Below are 21,433 nucleotides of genomic sequence, written 5' to 3'. Positions count from 1 at the left end.
CTCGATTACGCTAATGATATGTTGTATTGGAAAGTGAGGGGACACAATGGATCTTAAACAAGCTTGAAGGTAGGTCTTCATCATGGGTTTGGTCTCCCTATAGGAGGTCCAAGTCTTCCAGAGGGTCATATTGGCATTTGTAGTGTAAGCGTTGAGAACCATGAACCTCCACCATAACAGAGAGAAGATTGCCACATCGTGGGATCCTTCAGCTCCATTCTTTGCTTTCTCATGTTCCATTTATTTAACGATGATGATGCACCTAGACCACCTTGCCCAACCAGCTACACTCTTGCACCACGCACTTGGTAGCTGATCTAGGGTCTAGATGAGGATGTGTCTCACCATGGGAGACAATGGGAGGGCTTGCATCATTCTTCTAGCCCTTACAAATGGGATACAAGCATGTTTGATCCATTTGGAGACCCATGAGGATGTTTTGTGGCCCCCATAGCCACTTGGGTACAATAGGTCATTTTCTTGGATGTCAAGGGGCCAACCCTTTTATCACTATGTTTGGAGCCCATCCCTTCACTTTGGCACATATTGGACTCCACTAGGCCTCTTCAATGGCCCTTTGACCTATTGTATTTATCATTTTTCCCTCTTGAGAGGCTTATTTTTGTATTATGGAGCCATCTTGGTGGGCTTGCCACCAAGGAATGTTATTTTGCACCTTATTTGAATTGTTGGGGCATCATTAGGCCTAATTAGGCAAATCAAACCCCTTAGAGGGGGATATATATTGATATGATGATCATTTCATTTGATCATCACTTGGATTTGGATTGGTATCTTTAAAAGATTCTCTCACTTGTTCTTCTGGGATGAAATTGGAGTATTTTAATGCACTATGATGTTTGGATTTTCGCTTTTGTCTTTGGAGCTTATATTTTTGCGAGTATGATGAATGGATATACTCTTCTCTCTATAAGTGCACTTTAATGCTATTTTGTCTTATTACTTCTCTAGCGCATGGGATATTTGTCATTGTTCTTGTAGATGCCATGAATTAATGCGATTTTTTTTTTGAATCTTGAATGCTTGATCTATTGCATGTGTTACTCATTGGGAGGAAGAGCGAATGTTCCTAGGGGTGGCCTAAGAGCTTAACAAACCTTGAAACTTCATCTATCTTGCAAATCGAAGTGTAAATCCCTATGACCTAGTTGCTACACTTGGGAAGGCTAACGAAAGTCATCTAGGGCTCCTTAGCATATCAAAATTCGATATCTTGGTGTATCTTGACTCCATTAAGCCCAAAAGACAAGGCACTGATGCTCAAATTCCTTTGGTGGTCACTATAATCTTATCTCTTCTTCTTTTCTTCCAAATAAATCCCTAACCCTAGTACGCTCCTGGAGCATCATGCAAATTTCATTGTAGCCATCCAAAATTGATGAAACTTGGTCTAGAGCTGTGTTGGTGTGTCCTTGAGAGGTCCTCCACATTTGAAGCCATTTCGACGATTGAACCTCAAGTTTCGCCAAGCCCTAGTTTGATGACCATTTCTCCTTAGGTTTCCTTTAGTTAAGGGCTTCATCTTGGATCATTGCATTAAATTTTCAAGTCAAATCTAATTTCTTTGATCCTTTTCTTCTGCCTCACTTGGTCTAGATCTTTTTGCTTGAATTTTTACTCTAACCCCTTGACCTTGTTTGTGCCCACTAGGGTTTCTTTGAGGCCCGACAACCTTGTCACTCTCATCTCACAAGGATTGCTTAGAGAACTCTATTCTCTTAGGATTCTTAGGTCTAGGGCTCTTTATATCAAGAAGTACCCCTCAATCCTAGGTCTAGGTTTCCCTTTAGCCCTTCTTGGAGAGCCACACATCTTGCTTCTAAAGAAAGCAACCCCTATCATTAGAGTCTCTCATTTGAATAGGCTCTGGAAATCACTACCTCTATTCATTGAATACCATTTTAAGTGATTTCATCTATATCGGGACTCCTTCCATCGGTGAAAGTTTGTAAAGAGCAGGGGTCTTTAGCTGAGGTGACAGTGGGCTATTGCTCCATTGTTGACACTTGACCTAGTAGTTGTTCTATAGGAAACCCTCCTAGGACTCCTGTTAGATTGCGCTGTAACAAGTCCCATGAAACATGAACATCTAGATTGATGTGACTTCATGCTACTTATAGGATTCTTTTAGCAGATTGCTTCCTACCATGGTCATGAGGAGGCTTCGATCACAACATTTTTCAACTGCTTGCTCCTCTATCTTTATCACATGAAGCCCCATCTCTAGTCTTTCCAATGGCCTTAAGTGCAAGGAGATTTGCAATAGATGGTTGACTTCCACTAAAGATGAGATTTCCCTGTCCCTTTAGTCTATGTTTCTCTTTAGGGGAGATTGTCTTTGATTGATGACTTGGTTGGGCATTGTCCTTTTCTTCCATTCTGTGAAAATTGCTAAATATACACATCAGAAATCCTATTGCAACCATTGGTTTATCATCTCCTACTTGTTCTTTACATTCAACAAGTTATTAAATTATATAAACAACGATGAAAACACTATTGCAGACTACACATACATACATATCATAAACTGAAAATAGAATGAGACAATCATACAAGGGACACCATTATTTTTGGAAAATCGTCCTCGGAAAAACCCAATTTGGGAAAACTAGTGCAACATATAGAGGGTTTGTATTATTAAGCAGATTTATGAATACAACTAGGGTGCCAAATCCGGCTCATCCAACAGAGAATAAACCTGGCAGAAGTACCTCTATCCAGAGACAGATGAACAAACCCCACAGGTGACTGCGTTGTTCCCAGTGCTGGTTAGTGATGGATGCTCCAAACTTTGCACTGGAACCGCATCACCTCCTCTAGGCACTACGTCACTGCGACACTGTGTCAGAGCTCTCCCTCTGTGTCAGTGTGTCAGAGCTCTCCCTCTGCATCACTACGTTAGAGCTCTCCCTCTGCGTCACTACGTTAGAGCTCTCCCTCTGCATTACTGCGACACTGTGTCACTATGTTAGAGCTCGCCTTCCGCGTCACTCCGTCAAAGCTCTCCCTCTGCGTTACTGCGTCACTGCGACAATGCGTCACTGCGTCAGAGATTTCCCTCCGCGTCACTGCGTCGGAGCGACACTGCATCACTGCGTCACTAAGACCCCTTAATCTCCACTGCGTCACTATGTCAGAGCTCTCCTTTTGTCTCACCGCGTCAGAGCTCTCCTGGTGTTTCTCTGCCTCTCTGTTATGTATTCTCGGCTCTGGACTGAAGTCCCTCTGCGAAACTGCCCCTCTCACTGCAACAAATCACTTGTTCGATTTTCTCAGCAAACCTCGCTCCAGAAAAATCGAACTCACTGATCTCTCAAGTGTATCTCCAACTGATCCTCAAGCCTCCTCTTATACTCTTCCTGTTGATGAATCAACGACCAAGATTAGGTTCCTAATCAACGGCTAAGATTAAAACATATTTGATCCTCGTCACTTAGAAGTTTCTTGTTGATTTGGGGTAGCATCAGATCTGCTCTAGCCATGAAAATTGGTGGAGAGGCTAAAGAACATGAGATCCCCAAAACCCATAAATGGTTTGGACAGATTGTACCCAGTTTGAGATATTTTATAATAATTAATATTTTTATTGGAGTTCCTAAGTCTAAACTTAGGAAAAATAAAATATTAATGGGTATTAATATAAAACTGGGTTAAAAGATTCGAAAAGTCAGGGTATTAATATAAAACTGGGTTAGAAGATTCCAAAAGTCATGGATCAAGCCGAATCTAATCTTAGCTGTTGATTAGAGATTTAATCTCGGCTGTTGAAGGACTAACGAGAAAAGTATAAGAGGAGGCTTGAGGATCAGTTGGAGAACACACCACAGTGATCAGTGATTCATTTTACTATAATGGGGTCGCTAAGAAAAACTGAATCAGTGATCAATAGTGAGGGGCAGTGAGCACTGGACAGAGAGGCAGAGACAATACTGAGAGACTAGTGCAGAAGCATGGAGAGCGAGAGCAACAACCAATTCAGGCCATGCAGAGCCCAACAGAGATAGTGCAGAGGCCAGAGGGACTGCGTCATCCATGCAGAGGCTGCTGGAGTGACGTAGAGTGTCCCAGAGGCTGTGTAGTGCCTCAGAGGGTTGACGCAGAGGGTCCTTGGGTTGACACAAAGGCCAGAAGGGCCAGTGTTGAGCTTTAGAGTCGCCGAAGAGGGTTTCGTGGGACAGGTTTTCTAAATCCCTGTTTCTGAATATAGAGTTATTGCTGCTGTGTATTTTTCTCTGTCGGGTGAGCCAGTTAGGCACCTAGTTGTACTCAAGGAAATACTACATAATAATAAACCCTCAGAATAGCTGCACCGGTTTTCTTGCATTGGGTTTTTCCAGGGATAATTGTCCAAAAATAACAGTGTCACTTTTGTGTTTTGTTTTTGTAGTGTTCTAGCTAGGGTACTAGACTAGACTATATTAATTATCGACCAGGATGCGTAAGCTTAGAGGCATGCGTCTAAAGTATATAGACATAAAGGATTGTTGGCTAAGTGGTTATGATGTAGGTCACAGGGCTTCTTTACGGAAGACTGGGGTATGTTACCTATCATCAAACACTCAGGTCACTCTGCTAATATACTTGATTACAATGCTATCATTAAATGCATTCACACTGAAACTAAACACTGTGTATCACTGCAACAATGATCTCAATCTCCTTACAAAGACATTACACATAAAACCCTTGTTCAGTAAACACCCAGCATTCGCTAACATTTATACAATATCAAAATATACAGAGATCATAAATGAATTGTGAAATGAAAACAAAGTTTATGATGGTGCTCTTAAAAGACAACACAGGGATCGAATCCCTTACAGGACGCACTTCCAGATCTCAGTGGTGACTGTTCAGCATTACCATAAACGCAAACCAACCATAAGCGCAAACCATATACATTCAATGGAAGTCAAAAGCTATGGAAATCGAAACCCAAGTAATTGTAACTGCTGTGCAAACCATATAAGACCTATTGAAATCGAAATCAAACCATACGATAACCTAAGTGCAAATAAAATGAAAAGAACAGTATACCGGTTGAACACAGGGCCCGTCCGCGTTCCAGAGGTACACTGGATTATATTCGACCGGCTATCAGATCAATACACGAGACACAAATCGGCACTGTAACTGGATTCTTGGTATTAAGTTCAAAAACAGAGTTTTTAGAATGATACAACGATTAACCTTCTATCCATTACTCGGACTGTATTTACATATGTCTAGCATAACCATGTCATTTCAATAATGAATGTACATTCGGAATTTGGCTGTTGCCGCTTTTATTACATCGAGCTTTTCAAAATGTTTCTATCCTAACTGATCAAAAAGAACAAAAACTAAATCAAAATAGAACGAGCTGCTGTTTCTGCCTTTGTCGCCAGTGTGCCATGCTTTGACCTGAGTTGACCGCGCATGTAGGAGAGTCGATCCGGCTGTAAGATAGGTGTTTGTCCATGCTTGGACATTCTACTTTTCATCCATGCCTTTCGTTCTCGCCCAGCTGTTGTGCCACATGTCGAACAATGAGCTAATTACAGGATGTTGGAACTTCCTGTAACCATTTCACCAAAAACTTTTAATTCTTCAACATAAAATCCCTAAATCAATTCCAATGCATTTTAATAACTATAAGACAATTAATAATTAATTTTCAAGGATTCTAAGGAATATATGATGAAAAGGAATGGGTAAATGATGTGTTTTTAGGAGGAAAAAGGGGTCTTGGGATGATACCAACATTTCTCCCCGACTTAAGGAATTAGCATGTCCTCATGCTATCCCCGAAGTGCTTCCCTTGAACTCTGTCCCTGCGTGGATCTCCGCTGCCTTGAGCAATGTGTCCACATTCTTTTTCACCTGGTTATCTTTTTGACCCTTGAGCTCCTGTTTTAACTTTTTGTATTTTTCTTTGAGGGTCTTCTTCTGATTGTACCACTTAGTGGCCCAGTTAGAGATCTCAGTTTGCTCAGCCTCCAGTTCACTGATTCTTTCCTTTAACTTTTCATTCTTCTTCTGAGTTTCTTTACTCTGCGCCCGGAGCATTTCATTTTCTCTCTTGATAACTTTTTCTAGCATATTAGCCTCCATGAGCTCCTCCTTTAATTCTTCAATTTGTTTTTCTAGTTTCTTCTGTCTCTTAATGGGAGGTGGTGAACATTTTTCCTGCTTGTTATTGCTTTCCACCTCTATATCAATTTCTGGTCCTGGCAGTGAGTGGTCACCACTCTCAACATCCATTTGTGCAGGTGCATTGGATTCAAGTTGGTCCTCTTGTAACTGGGCTTTTGGTGTCCTCCTTGTTCTCCGTGAGTAAGTGGTGAAAATTTTATCTTTTTCGGCTCTCTTAGCATCTTCCTTTCTCATGTTCCTGGTCCTTATGCTGCCCACAGGTAGAGGTGCTTTGCTGGTTTTGGATATTGGGATTTCTTCATCAATGTCCTTCATGAACCCTGAGTCCTCTTGCACTTCTTCTTTATCTTCCTCATCTCTAATTTGATTAACAGCTAGAAATTCTTTCCATGGTTTCCCTCTTCTCTGCAATTCATGCTCAATAAGGATTTTAATTAAGCCAAAGTGGTACAGGCTTTTGTCTTCATTCCCCTTCTGCTTCTGGATAGTCTTGGACATCTTGGTTAAACTTTGTAACAGAAAATATGGTACACTGATAACACATTGTTTCTTCAAATGGAGTAGTTTAATGTGATATAGATAGACAATACTGTAGCGGCCTTCACAGGTTATGAATTTTTGAAGGATGTAGACCATCTCATCCCAGGGATGCATCAACCAACTTCTTGGAACACCCTTCTTCCAGTTCACTGATGAGACTCTAGATCTAGACATAAACTATGTCCACGATTTCTCTTTAAATTGCTTGGTTTTAAAATACTTCTCCCCTTCTGGACTAATCCCTATTGCCTGAGCTATAGTATCCTCTGAAACCCTAAATGAGAAGTTCCCTATAAGGGCTTTTTCTCCATTGAAGGTGAAGGCAAATTGCTTGGTAACCTCATCATTGCTCCCATGAAATTTTTCTAGAAATGGTAACCACTGTATTTCTCTAAGAATTTCAATGCAATCCTCATGATATTGTGAACTGTCGAACACACTCGGTTCGACCCTATTAGTCATAGTGACAGAGGGTCGTGCTTCTAAGTTTCTAACCCTTCTCTGTTTATGTTCTTACAATTTTAACAAAGAAATTTCAAACTGGTTACCTGGTGTATCGCTTCCCTTAGTCTTCAACATGATGCTCGGCCGATCGATTGTCTTATGACTGTGGTGGGAATCGAAACAGAGTGGTGATACTTCCCTCTTTCATCGCTCACTGCCTCCAATCCTCACTGTGTAAATCGACCCAAATGATAATACTTCTTGCGGCGCTTACTGCTTCTGATTTTACTTTGAAAGTTATGGGAATCGAATGCGGAAATGATAGATACCTGGTTGTACTCACTTCACAACGTATTCATTCATTTAAAATAGAGGAGTGCTGTACGCTTACATAGATGTCACCACAAGCTGTACGCTGGGAGCATGTATATATAATGCTGGGTATGGTTTTGGGAAGTCCCTTGAATCATTGGGTACGTCGGGTGGTGGAGTTATGATTTGGCTGTGTGGAATGAAATAGATAGGCCGATTTACATTTGTCTCTTTCTCTTGTATTTAAAAACACAATCCGCCACGTGTCCTATTCCAGTTGGTATTCGGTCAGATGGAGGATGTTGGTATGACTGTAGGATGTATGAATAGGTTGATGTGTTGGTAATGGGTTTAGAAGTATGAATAGGTTGATGTATGAAAATGATGAGAATCGGTGGAATAAGGGATGATAGGAAATGTAGGTGTCCTTGAAATCAATCATAACAGTTCACAGTCATCAAAGTTACATTAAAAATCAATCTAAGAAATTAAATGTTTAAGAACAAGAAACATATTACTCTTTTGTTGGTCATTGTTGTATTGACATGCTGAGTAGCTAGTCCCTTTTTAACTGTTCTTTTGCTTGTTGTAACAGGTCAAGGTCCTCTAAGGAAGATTGAATGCACAGGTCCTTTGAGAAAAATTTGAAGATATAACAGGTCCCTGGAGAAAGATTGAATGTAACAGGTCCCTTGAGAAAAATTGAAAATGTTCATGCAACTCCTTATATTGATACAGGTTCACTGAGCTTGGGCATTTGATGGAGTCTTGGTGCCCAAATCTTTGTAGAAGCTTGATGAAACTTTGTTGAAGTAGCCCTTGGTGTCAATTTCTTTAACAGGTCCCTTCTGAATGTCTTAAACAGGTCCCTCACTGCTGGTGTTGGTAGCATAGTTGTCTGGACAAAACAGGTCCCCCTGCATAATGTTTATAACCAGGTCCCTCTGAGATAAAACAATGACAAAACAACTTATTTATTGAAGTCTGGAATGCTGGAACAAGCTGCTTTGGAAATTTACAGTGAAGATATAGAATAAGAAATCTTTAAGAATTTACAATGGAGAGATAAAAGAACAAAGTGCTGATGCCTCTCTCCCCGACTAAAATTTTGACTTGTCCTCAAGTCATGATTCAGCTGATAAATCAAACAGTAAACAAAATAAAGAGAATTCATACCCGCCAGAAACTGGTTTTCAAGTAGGAATTCGAGGTTAGAGTGTGTCAGAGACTGGTTTTCACATCTAACCCATTATTATTATTATTTTTTTTTTATATATATATATATTTTTTAGTTTTTGTTTTATATTAATTTTTTTTTTATTGTTTTTTTTTTTATTTCTTTTTGACTCTGAAATTGAAAGGAAATGAAACTAAGGCAGTGGTACTGCAGCTGAGGGCTGCAATACCTCAACCTCTCTTTGCTGAGATAGTGTATGGAGAAAATCTTGCTTGCTGATGGGCTTGGTGTAGAGTTTTAGGCGATGACCATTGACTGTGAAAGAGTGACCTTCTCCATCAATAGTTTTGAGCTTGACTGAACCATTGTCATAAGCCTGAACAATTTCATAGGGGCCCATCCAATGGGTGGTGAACTTGGCTTTATGATCTCTGAATTTTGAGTCGAAAAGTAAAGCCCAGTCACCTTCCTTAAACTGCTTCTTCTTAATATGTGCATCATGCCACTGCTTCCTTTGTTTTTGCATGAGGATTGTGGTTTCCTCTGCTTGCTGCCTCATCTCATCCAGTTGGTTCAACTGCTGGATTCTTTCTTTTTGTGCTTGGTCCAAATCAATTTGTAAATCTGCAGCCAATTTAAAAGTATGTATTTGGAACTCAATAGGAAGCATTACCTCTTTGCCGTACACCAATTGATATGGTGTAAATCCTGTAGTATCTTTCCAGGTAATCCTGTAAGCCCAGAGTGCATCTTTGAGCTTCTCTTCCCAGTTTTTCCTGTTCATTGCAACAGTTTTAGTAATGATGCCTTCCAAGGTTTTGTTTGTGGATTCCACCTGCCCATTGGCCTGTGGATGGTAAGGGGTACTTTTCCTATGCTTGATTTGGTATTTGTCTGTGATGTCCTTCACTAGCTTTGAGGTGAATTGGGTACTTTGATCAGTCACGATTTCCCTTGGTACTCCATACCTCACAAAAATCTCCTCAAAAAGGAAATTGACTACTGTGTGTTCGGTTGCTCTAACCAGTGCTTTTGCTTCAGCCCACTTTGTGACGTAATCAGTACATACTAAGATGTACTTCTTACCATTGGAGGTTGGGTTAATGGGTCCTATAAAGTCTAGAGCCCATTTGTCAAATGGCTCTAAGTGAACTTGGGGCTGAAGGGGCATCTCATCGGTAGCTGTGGGCCTGCCCATTCTTTGGCAGCTGTCACAACTCTTTACATACTTCTTGGCATTCTTGAAAATGGATGGCCAGTAGTATCCAAGAGTAAGAACTTTGAATGCTGTCCGCTTCGCTGCAAAATGCCCACCACACGGTTCATCATGGCAAGATTTTAAAATATCAATTACCTCATCATTTCTTACACATCTCCTAATAATCATATCATAACCAGTGTAAAATAAATCGCCATTAAGCCATGAATATCTAGCACTTTGTTTGACTAGTCTCTTCCTTTCCTTTGCAGTAAAGTGTGGAGGTGTCCTTCCTGTAGACAAATAATTGGCCAAATCAGCATACCAAGGAGTTACTATGGAAATTGCAAATAAGCTTTCATCTGGAAAAGAATCTTCAACTGGAACAACCTCACCTGGATTTTGCAGTCTAGAGAGAAAATCTGCCACCTGGTTCTCTTTGCCTGGTCTATCTAACACTGTGATGTTAAATTCCTGTAACAATAATAACCATCTGGTAACTCTGCCACTAGTTATTGGTTTATTCATTAAATGTCTAATGGCCGAATGATCAGTATGTACAAAGACCTCATAACCAGTTATGTAATGTCGGAATTTATTCACAGCATAAATGATGGCAAGTGTTTCCTTTTCTGTAACTGTGTAGTTTAACTCTGCAGGTGTTAGATTTTTACTAATGAAATAAATGGCATAAGTACAGGATTCCTCTTTTTGGCCTAAGGATGCACCTATTGCAGTGTCGGATGCATCTGTAAAGATATGAAATGGTAGGCTCCAATTAGGCCCTCTCAAGACTGGTGCGGTAGATAGTTTCTTTTTGAGTTGTTCGAATGCTTGTTGGCAGTTCTCATTCCAGTTGAAAAGTACATCTTTGGTTAGAAGGTTAAACAAAGGTAAAGCTATCTTACTAAAATTTTCAATAAATCTGTGGTAATAGCTTGCATACCCAAGGAAACTTCTTACCTCTCTTTGATTCTGTGGAATTGGCAAATCAGCTATGATCTGGATCTTGGCTGGGTCAACCTGGATGCCTTGAAAAGAAATATAGTGGCCTAACACTATCCCTTCGTTTAACATCATAAAGCACTTTTCATTGCTGAGGGACAGGTTAGCTTCAATACATCTTTTCAAAACTTTCTCAAGATTTTCTAATGCATGTTCAAATGAATTGCCATATACTGAAAAATCATCCATGTAGACTTCAACACAATCATGAATTAAATCAGCGAAAATAGCTAACACAGCTCTCTGAAATGTAGCTGGTGCGTTACAAAGTCCAAATGGCAAAACATTGTAGGCATAGGTGCCCCAAGGACAGGGGAATGTGGTTTTGTCCTGGTCTTCAGAGGCTATCCTGATCTGGTTGTAGCCACTGAAACCATCAAGAAAAGAAAATGATGATTTGCCAGCTAGGGTGTCTAACACTTGGTCAATAAATGGCAGTGGGAAGTAGTCTTTGAGCGTTGCTTTGTTCAGCTGTCTGTAATCAACACAAATGCGCCACTTACCATTTTTCTTGGGCACTATAACCAATGGGGATACCCACTGACTGTCAGAAATAGGATATACAAAATTAACTCTCAAAAGTTTTTGCAATTCCTCTCTGACTATATCTTGGAGCATGGTGTTCATTCTTCTCTGTGGTTGCCTCACTGGTTTAATGGTGCTATCTGTATAGATGTGGTGAGTGCATGTGTCGGGGTGAATCCCATGCATATCGGTGTAGTCCCAAGCAAAGGCTTTTTGGTACTTTCTCAAGAGTTTAATCAATTTCTCTTGTTGAGATGAGTCTAGGTGATTGCCTATGTTCAGAGTTTTCCCTGGACTAATCTCTATGATCTGACTCTGTGTATTGGTGATGGATTGAACGAGAAAAATGTCGTGAAATGTAGTTTGCAAAGATTGGATGGTGCATGTTTCTTGAAAGCTTTGGGCCAGAAGTACATCTGCAGCATGATATTGTTCACTTCTCAAATTTTCAGATATATCAGGTTGAGAAAGGAATAATTCTACCAAATCATTATTGTCTTCCTGGAAATCATAGATTTGGTCAATGCTAAAAACAGATTGTACTTCTTCTTTATCATTAAATTTATCATCAAGCCACAAATTATGTGTTACCGCTGGTGATTGTGCCGATGGATAAAGGGTGAGTTGTTTTCTTTCGGTCCCCCTTGAAATAATCATGTTGCCTGATCGACATCCTATAAATGCATCAGCAGTCGCTAACCATGGTCTACCTAGAATGATAGGGTGTCCTCCTAAATTGGATTTGGGTTGAAGGACTAGGAAATCCACTGGATACTCCCAAGAGTCCAGTGAGACAATGATGTCTTCCAAAATCCCTTCAGGAATGACTTTGGACCTATCAGCTAGTTCAAGAACAATCGTGGTATGTTGCAAATTCATGAGCTGGAGTGTTCTCATGGTTTCAAGAGTCATGACATTGATTGCGGCTCCAAGATCTATCAAAGTGTTTGGAATCCGTATGTTGTTAATGATGGTGGTCACTTTGGGAATGCCAGGATCAACATACTTCTCCATGGAGATAGTATTGGTCATAAGGCCTGCTAAATTTCCTAAAACATGAATGATTTGAGGATCAATCCTTTTCCTAGCAGGCTTCTTGAGGCACATGTCTTTGATGGCTTTGGTATAGATAGGAATGTCTTTTATAGCTTGCAGCAGTGGGATTTTTATGTAGACATTTTTAAGCTCATCTAAGACATCAAATTGTGGTATAGACAGTGGTGGTTTTACTTGGACCAATCGGTCTGGAAAAGGTGGATGCAGTGGTTGCATCTGTTTATCTTTAGTATCATTGATTGGTTTTGTTGGATTTGTCATTTCATTTTCCTTTTCTGAGTTTTCTTCTTGCTTATCTATTATTGGAGAATCTTTGTTGAGCACCCTACCAGACCTCAAATTAATGTTTTGCAAAGGCAGTGTGGAATATGAGGTTCCTTTTTCTACATTGTAGGCTGGCCTCTCTGCTCTATTATTCGGATTTGGGACAGTTTGAGCAGGAATTTGAGTGGGTCTGGGAGGTTGTGAGTTAGCTGGAAATTGCAGCTGTGGTGCATTTATTGGTGGAGGAGCAGGCAGAGCTTGTTGAGGAGGTTGGGGCTGATAGACAACTTGCTGAGGATACTGCTGATATGGTTGAGAATGTGATGGATACGGCTGTTGGTATTGTTGATATGGTTGTGAGTAAAGTGGGTATGATTGAGGATATGTATGATAAGATTGGGAGTACTGTTGAGACGGTCTCCATTAATGTTGTGGTTGGTTTTGTGGTTGCTGCCATGGCATGGGTACATTCCATGAGTTTTGTGCATACATTTGATCATTCATAGGAAACTGCAGATTTTGATTTGGAAACATACCTTGGGTTGCTGGCCTTGGCTGCCATGGTCGCTTTGTGCCCATGTAATACACGTTTTCCATCTCTGCATTGGCTGCCATATTACAGTTCTGCAAAATTTTAACTTTAGGACAGTTAAACATATCATGATGTTCAGTACAGAAAGCACAAACTTGGATGTTCTCTAGAGGACAATCTTTTAATGCATGTTTCTTTCAGCACTTTGGGCAGAAGATAGCCATGATATGATCTTCATCTTCTTGTTTCTTCTTGGCTTTTAAAGTGTCAATTTGGTTCCCTAGAGTGCTTAACAAATCTGTTTTAAACTCTTCTAAAAGATTCCCTATTTCGGCCCTTGTAACACTTGCAGAGGCAGATTTTGTGACCCTTGATGACAGGTTTCTCTTTTCCATTTTAGCTTTACTCCTTGAATACTTTTCGCACAACTCAGCGATTTCTTCAAAGGGTAAGGCAGAAATGTCACCTTTGCCCATCAGGTTGAGATCATCCATGTATTCCTCTCGGATACCTTTCAAGAATATTGTGCGGACCAGATCAGGAGGCATAGTTCGGTGTTTAGATTTTTGTAAGTTATAGACAAACCGTTCTAAATATTCCTCTAAGGTTTCATCCTCTTGCTGACTCATTTTAAAGATATCATCTTTAGAGTCTTTGGATCTGCAATAAGGCTGATATTTCCTAAGAAATATTCTCCTCATACCATCCCAATCAACTATAGCATGCTCACCAAGCCCCATGAACCATTTCAAGGCTGATGCCTTTAGTGTGGCTGGGAACAATCTAAGCCTATGGGCATCATCTGTATAGCCATAAGTTCGACATACAATGTCAAACTCGAACAAGAATGAGTCCGGATCCTCCGAAGCCATACCATAGAAATTTGGTAGCACGGATGGGGGTATGTTTTTCATTTTGATCTCCTCATCCTCCTGTGGTTCATGTATAGGGAACTTAAAAGTTGACTCCTCTTCATCTCCTTGGCGTGGTACTGAGCCAGATCCTTCCTCAGCCATTGTAACTAGTCTCTCTGTGTCAGTGTCACTTGGTGGGAAAAGGAGGAAGGAAGATTGTTCGGTAACTGTACTACTTTCTCCTTGTGTAGAAGGTTTAGGAAAGTGCTTCTTCTGCAATTTGTGTGAATAAAGTTTCCCTCTAAATAAGAGTAAGTTCCTGTCCTGAATAAAATTTTTCTGCCAATTTTTGGATAACTTCCTCAGCTGGTGTTGTATTCCCTAGAGAGTCTGCTCCTGATGATGATGGGTTAGTTTTTAGATGGTGGGGGGTTTTTACAAATCTCCCTTGACTGTCTCTAAATCTAGGCATAAATGAACATGATTTCTAACTGTGTTTTTGTTTATTTTTGTGTGTTGAATTTTTTTTCTTTTTGTCTGAATCCTTTAAGTACGCCTCCCCGACAACGGCGCCAAAATGTAGTGTTCTAGCTAGGGTACTAGACTAGACTATATTAATTATCGACCAGGATGCGTAAGCTTAGAGGCATGCGTCTAAAGTATATAGACATAAAGGATTGTTGGCTAAGTGGTTATGATGTAGGTCACAGGGCTTCTTTACGGAAGACTGGGGTATGTTACCTATCATCAAACACTCAGGTCACTTTGCTAATATACCTGATTACAATGCTATCATTAAATGCATTCACACTGAAACTAAACACTATGTATCACTGCAACAATGATCTCAATCTCCTTACAAAGACATTACACATAAAACCCTTGTTTAGTAAACACCCAACATTCGCTAACATTTATACAATATCAAAATATACAGAGATCATAAATGAATTGTGAAATGAAAACAAAGTTTATGATGGTGCTCTTAAAAGACAACACAGGGATCGAATCCCTTACAGGACGCACTTCCAGATCTCAGTGGTGACTGTTCAGCATTACCATAAACGCAAACCAACCATAAGCGCAAACCATATACATTCAATGGAAGTCAAAAGCTATGGAAATCGAAACCCAAGTAATTGTAACTGCTGTGCAAACCATATAAGACCTATTGAAATCGAAATCAAACCATACGATAACCTAAGTGCAAATAAAATGAAAAGAACAGTATACCGGTTGAACGCAGGGCCCGTCCGCGTTCCAGAGGTACACTGGACTATATTCGACCGGCTATCAGATCAATACACGAGACACAAATCGGAACTGTAACTGGATTCTTGGTATTAAGTTCAAAAACAGAGTTTTTAGAATGATACAACGATTAACCTTCTATCCATTACTCGGACTGTATTTACATATGTCTAGCATAACCATGTCATTTCGATAATGAATGTACATTCGGAATTTGGCTGTTGCCGCTTTTATTACATCGAGCTTTTCAAAATGTTTCTATCCTAACTGATCAAAAAGAACAAAAACTAAATCAAAATAGAACGAGCTGCTGTTTCTGCCTTTGTCGCCAGTGTGACATGCTTTGACCTGAGTTGACCGCGCATGTAGGAGAGTCGATTCGGCTGTAAGATAGGTGTTTGTCCATGCTTGGACATTCTACTTTTCATCCATGCCTTTCATTCTCGCCCAGCTGTTGTGCCACATGTCAAACAATGAGCTAATTACAGGATGTTGGAACTTCCTGTAACCATTTCACCAAAAACTTCTAATTCTTCAACATAAAATCCCTAAATCAATTCCAATGCATTTTAATAACTATAAGACAATTAATAATTAATTTTCAAGGATTCTAAGGAATATATGATGAAAAGGAATGGGTAAATGATGTGTTTTTAGGAGGAAAAAAGGGGTCTTGGGATGATACCAACAGTTTTCTTTCAGCTGATGATCTGTAGATGTTGTGATTGTATTGTGTTTATTTCGGTATTTAAATGTTTTAAATAACTTGTTCAGAATTTATAAACCAACAGAATACATATTAATTTTCTAACGGATAGACTTAGAAAATTCAACATGGTATTAGAGCGTGGTTGCAGATCACAAGAGAGCTGAAGGCATCAATTGAGCAGGGAATTTGCAGCAAAATCAACTGTTCCGAGTGACAGTAGTTGATCCTTGCAGAAGCGACAGATGAAGGGTTGACGCAGAGGGATTGTGTCATCAGTCTGGGCCTGAGAGAGGCCAGTGCAGAGGCTGAGGAGGGCAGAAACAGGCTCACGTAGAGCCCAGGAGGGCTGATGCAGTTGGATGAGGGATTTATTTTGCCGGTGCCTAGATTGCGTAGGGCCAAGAGGCTCAATCCTTCAGTTGCTAGGGCAAAGGAAGCTGTGGGCAGTTTGCGAGAGCGAAGCTAGGGGGTACTGTGGTTAGAACAGTACCTAACAGGGCAAGACCAAGGTAGAGGAAGTTGCTGTCCAGGTAGATTCCTAGCCAAGGAATCTGGATCAGTGTTGCAGTAAGAGAGACAATTGGAGAGGGGCAACTTGACGGTTGGCAGAAGGATTTCTAGGAAGGAAATTGGGACTTAGAGGGAGTCCAGAAGAGAACTTCCAGACGGAAAGTAGAGAGACTCGGAGGAGTCGAACTGAGAACTTCCAGACAGGAAGTAGAGAGACTTAGCAGGAGTCGAACCGAGAACTTCCAGATGGGAAGTAGAGAGACTCAGCAGGAGTTGAACCGAGAACTTCTAGGCGGGAAGTAGAGAGACTCGGAGGAGTCGACAGAAAAGAGCAGAGAGATGGCCGTGAATGGGCTGAGAGATCAGGACAGGCTGGACGGAGCGTCCAACTTTGTGGTCTGGAAATCCAGGATCTTGTCCATTTTAGATAGACATCGTATCATGGGCTTCGCCTTGAGAGTAATGGCTATCCCAGTTGACCCGGTAGCTAATGAAAGGTATGAGGAGGCAATGGCTAAGGTAAAGTGCATCATTCTTGATGGGGTCAAGGATCATGTGGTCCCACATATTACCGAGAAGGAAACGAAAAAGGAGATGTGGGACACTTTGAAGACATTGTACCAGCATAGTTCCGTGCAAAGGAAGATGCTCCTAGAGAATCAGCTAAGTTCATACCAGATGCAGACAGAAGAGCAGATAGATGTCTGCCTCGGTCGGTTGAAGGAGATCCGTGATCAACTGACTTCCATAGGGCCCACGCTGGATCAATAGTTGATGGTGAGGACCACACTTAATGCAATCTCCGAGGAGTGGGAGACATTTGTCCAGAGCATATTGGGCAGGGTGAGTCTTCTAGATTGGGAAGAACTGTGGGTGGCTCTTCGTCATGAAGAGATTAGATGACTGACCAAGACAGGGAGGAGCAGCGAAGGGGTCAGGATCAAGAAGGAAGAGGAAGAGGATGTAGCTCTGGCATCTACGGGAAAGTACAAGAAAGGGAAGAAGAAGGACCTCTCTAAGCTCAAGTGCTCCCATTGTGGGGAATTGGGTCACTATGCGAACCAATTTCTGAGGAAGAAGAGTAAGGGAGAGGCTTCTGACTCTAAGGCAGTGCCAATGAAGGTGGCGAAAGAAGTCGAGGAAGATGACGATTGTGCCATGAGTGCACATGTGACACCCGAGAAGAAGTGGGAAGACATTGAGTTGTAGTCAGGATGACTATAGGCGATGAGGGGCAGGATCCTTGAGGTACCCAACGTCTTGGATTATACCTTGCTACGAGAGCCCCGAAGAGGAGTATCAAGACTGGCAGATTTTGGTAGAGACGAATGCGGATGAAGCAATAGAGAGTGCTACAGTGCAGGAGTCCCCGAGGAGTGTGAGGCTAGCAGGTTGCGACAGTGTGAGAGGCACGAGAGTGTTGCAACAGCGCAGGATGGCACAAAGAGGTTTGCAACGGTGCGAGATGCAGGGAGTTGTTTCAGCAATGCAGAGGTTAGTAGAGGGAGCACTTGTTAGTGACAAAGGGAGCTTCAACATCGGGAGTGTTTCTAGCCTGACAGGGATGTCAAAAGTTGGGTGGATCAGTTACTTACTTCTTAGTAACTGAGTTGAAGTGCAGTAGCAATATGTAGTAGCACGATGCAGCATGATGAGAGGGGGATGCAGTGCAGATGCAGTGTTGGGAGGATGGTCCAGCAGCAGCACGGATGCAGAGGGACCTGCTGTACGGATGCAACAATGGCAGTGGCGGAGCCATGTACAGGATGTAGCAATGTAGAGGATGTTGGGCAGGGAGGCCTAGCATCAACACAGGTACCAGTACCGTATAATTAGAGCAATGCTTAGTGTGGAGTATTACTAGAGCATAGTCCTCGCTAAGAGGGAGTGTTGATTTGGGGTAGCATCGTATGTTCTCTAGCCGTGAAAATTGGTGGAGTGGCTAAAGCACATGACATCTACAAGATCCAGAAATGGTTTGGACAGATTGTACCTAGTTTGGGAGATATTAAAATAATTAATATTTTTAATGGAGTTCTAAGTCTAAACTTAGGAAAAATAAAATATTAATGGGTATTAATATAAAACTGGGTTAGAAGGTTCCAAAAGTCATGGATCAAGCCAAATCTAATCTTAGCCGTTGATTAGAGATTTAATCTCGACTGTTGAAGGACCAATGAGAAAAGTATAAGAGGAGGCTTGAGGATCAGTTGGAGAATACACCAGAGTGATCAGTCATTCATTTTGCTAGAGCGGGGTTGCTAAGAAAAAGTGTATCAGTGATCAGTAGCGAGGGGCAGTGAGTATTGGATAGAGAGGCAGAGACAATATTGAGAGACCAGTGTAGAAGCAGGGAGAGCGAGAGTAGCAACCAGTTTAGGCCATGCAGAGCCCATCAGAGACAACGCAAAGGCCAGAGGGACTGCGTCATCCATGCAGAGGTTGCTGGAGTGATGCATAGGGTACTAGAGGCTGTGCAGTGCCTTAGAGGGCTGATGCATAGGGTCCTGGGGCTGGCGCAGGTCAGCAGGAGGCTGACGCAGAGGCCAGAAGGGCCAACGCTGAGCTTCAGAGTCGCCATAGAGGGTTTCGTGGGATAGGTTTTCTGAATACCTGTTTCCGAATATAGAGGTATTGCTGTTGTGTATTTTTCTCTGTCGGTCAGCCGATTAGGCACCCAGTTATACTCAAGGAAATACTGCATAATAATAAACCCTCAGAATAACTGCACTGGTTTTCCCGCATTGGGTTTTTCCAGGGACATTTGTCCAAAAATAACGGTGTCACTTGTGTGTTTGTTTTCTTTCAGCTGATGATCTGTTGATATTGTGATTGTATTGTGTTTATTTTGGTATTTAAATGTTTTAAATAACTTGTTCAAAATTTACAAGTAGAAGAAATAAACTAGCAGAATACAAATTAATTTTCTAGCTGATAGACTTAGAAAATTCAACATTTCTCACCCATATTCTTATTAATACCCATTAATATTTTTATTTTCCTAAGTTTAGACTTAGGAAGCCATTAAAAATATTAATTATTTTAATAACTCTTCATCCAGGTGGAATTTCTCCAAACGATTTCTGGGTCTTGGAGATCTCATGTATTCTAGCCCCTCCACAAAATTTCGGAGCTAGAGCACATCCAATGCTATCCAAAATCAACACTTCCCTCATTCTACTTTCATCTCGAATGTGCTTCGAGATGCTCCCTTGGTCCTCTTTCTTAGTTGAGGATGACAAGCCATTTTTTTGGGTCCATATATTATATTTGGAATAAACGATTTATTTATATTGTTAATGATTACTATTATTTACCTCTTTGGCTATTTTTTAATTTTTTTTGTGAATTAGGGATAAGAATTGCATTTTCACTTCCACCATGGACCTCAATGGATTGTATTTCTGATTCTCATTGACTTGCTATTATGTTCATTTATTGGATTTATAAATGACATCATCTTAATTGTCTAATCTTCTTGTATTCTTGGTCATGTTATTTATTAGTTTTATTATTTTGTAAGGAGTTTAGGTGTAGATTGATAGCATGACATTGATTTTGGAGAGCATTATTTTTATAGCCTTTACTTTTAATATTTGGATACTTTACTTGAGGTGGCATTGGTTGTAATTTTAGGAAGAAAGGTTTCAAAGATTGAAGGATCGCATAGAAGCTACATTTGATCCTAATAGAGAAGATCACCAGGTACTATTTTCTGATATCATGTCATGTTATGAGATGCAACTTTGTTTATTAAATTTTTGGCTTTCCACATTTCTGGGCAGCTGAATTATATCTCTACAATATTTTTCTATGTTTTTTATGGCTCTTCTAGATTCCATTCACAAAAGGAATGCAAATCACCATCATTATCTCTTTTGTTATTTGAGGAGCATGCTAAAAATAGACAAGATATAGTCATATTCATTCTTCATGCAACAATAGTGGAATACTTTGATCAACTTGTGTGAAAAGTCAAAGTGTGATGGATAAAGTTCGACATAGAACTTATGGTAGAACTCTCAATGAAGTCAACTGCAATTCATTCTTTTCTATAATCCATTTTTTAGTTTGTACAAACATTAGGTAACTTGTTCAATTCAGTAATGTTGTGAGTCTGTTCATTAATAGAGTTTAAGATTGTTATATCTTCCCTGTTTCTCCAAGTTCTTCTTTCTAAGAAATGCCACATTCCAACCCGTGTGGACCAGTTTGTTGATTGCAGTGATGAGGGAGGCTCATTGATTAAGGAAGAATAGATGGATCTAATGGAGTAATAGTGGTAGTTATGTAGACAGTCAGTGGGTGAGGACACATGCATGGAACTTGCTGTTAGCTTTTGGGTTACTCCAGAATTGTTTACACCATGCTAATGGTGCTTTCATTTAATGTGAGGTGCTAGCGCCTTAGTTGTATCTTAAACCCTTTGGTTGACGAGTTGGAGAGCTTTCTATAGGTGGTTTCATGAACTTGGACTTGGTTCTAAATGTGGCACACTCCTTTTATAAGGTTGTTGTATTATGCGGCATTTATATCTTCTACATGATGCACGTGTTGAGGAGGATGGTTGCTTGCATTGGTGTTGGGTATAACTTGGAGGAGTACTGGACACAAGGAAGGAGGGCATTTAGCCATAGGAACATCGAGACCACTTTGCATGCCTTAGGAGGTTCACTACTTGACTTGAAGATGCTTTGGTTGAAGGCATGTTGCTTGGGGTTGTATGTGGACCCAAGGCACATATGTTGAGGAGCATTGGAGCATTGGGTGCTCATCTAAGAGAGTGAGAAGCATTGTGATTAGGAGTACTTGACATTTGGTGCCCATGCTTGGAGAGCACACTATGAGAAGCCTTGTCTTGACATGTGTACACTTTGGAGAGAGAGTGCTTCACTTG

The 21,433-nt window shown here is 40.7% G+C and overlaps 1 protein-coding gene across 7 annotated transcripts in view; it reads left to right on the top strand.

The window, feature by feature from the left end:
* The window catches only part of LOC149267391 (uncharacterized), a 423,973-nt gene that overhangs the window by 193,106 nt on the left and 209,434 nt on the right, over positions 1-21,433 (top strand). For 6 of the 7 annotated variants that reach the window (XM_089432472.1, XM_089432448.1, XM_089432480.1 and 3 more), the window contains one exon: positions 20,173-20,241. The exons of the other annotated variant lie outside the window; for it this stretch is intronic. In XM_089432472.1, the coding sequence (XP_089288598.1) occupies positions 20,173-20,241 (69 nt within the window). The remainder of the gene's footprint in view (positions 1-20,172; positions 20,242-21,433) is intronic. 7 annotated transcript variants of the gene reach the window in all.

The sequence above is a fragment of the Pinus tabuliformis genome, chromosome 6, assembly GCF_031772625.1.
Source record: "Pinus tabuliformis cultivar Carrire ecotype Pingquan chromosome 6, CPIR1, whole genome shotgun sequence".
NCBI lineage: Eukaryota > Viridiplantae > Streptophyta > Pinopsida > Pinales > Pinaceae > Pinus > Pinus tabuliformis.
Note: the sequence above shows the minus strand (reverse complement) of the source record. Positions and strands in the feature narration are given on the sequence as shown.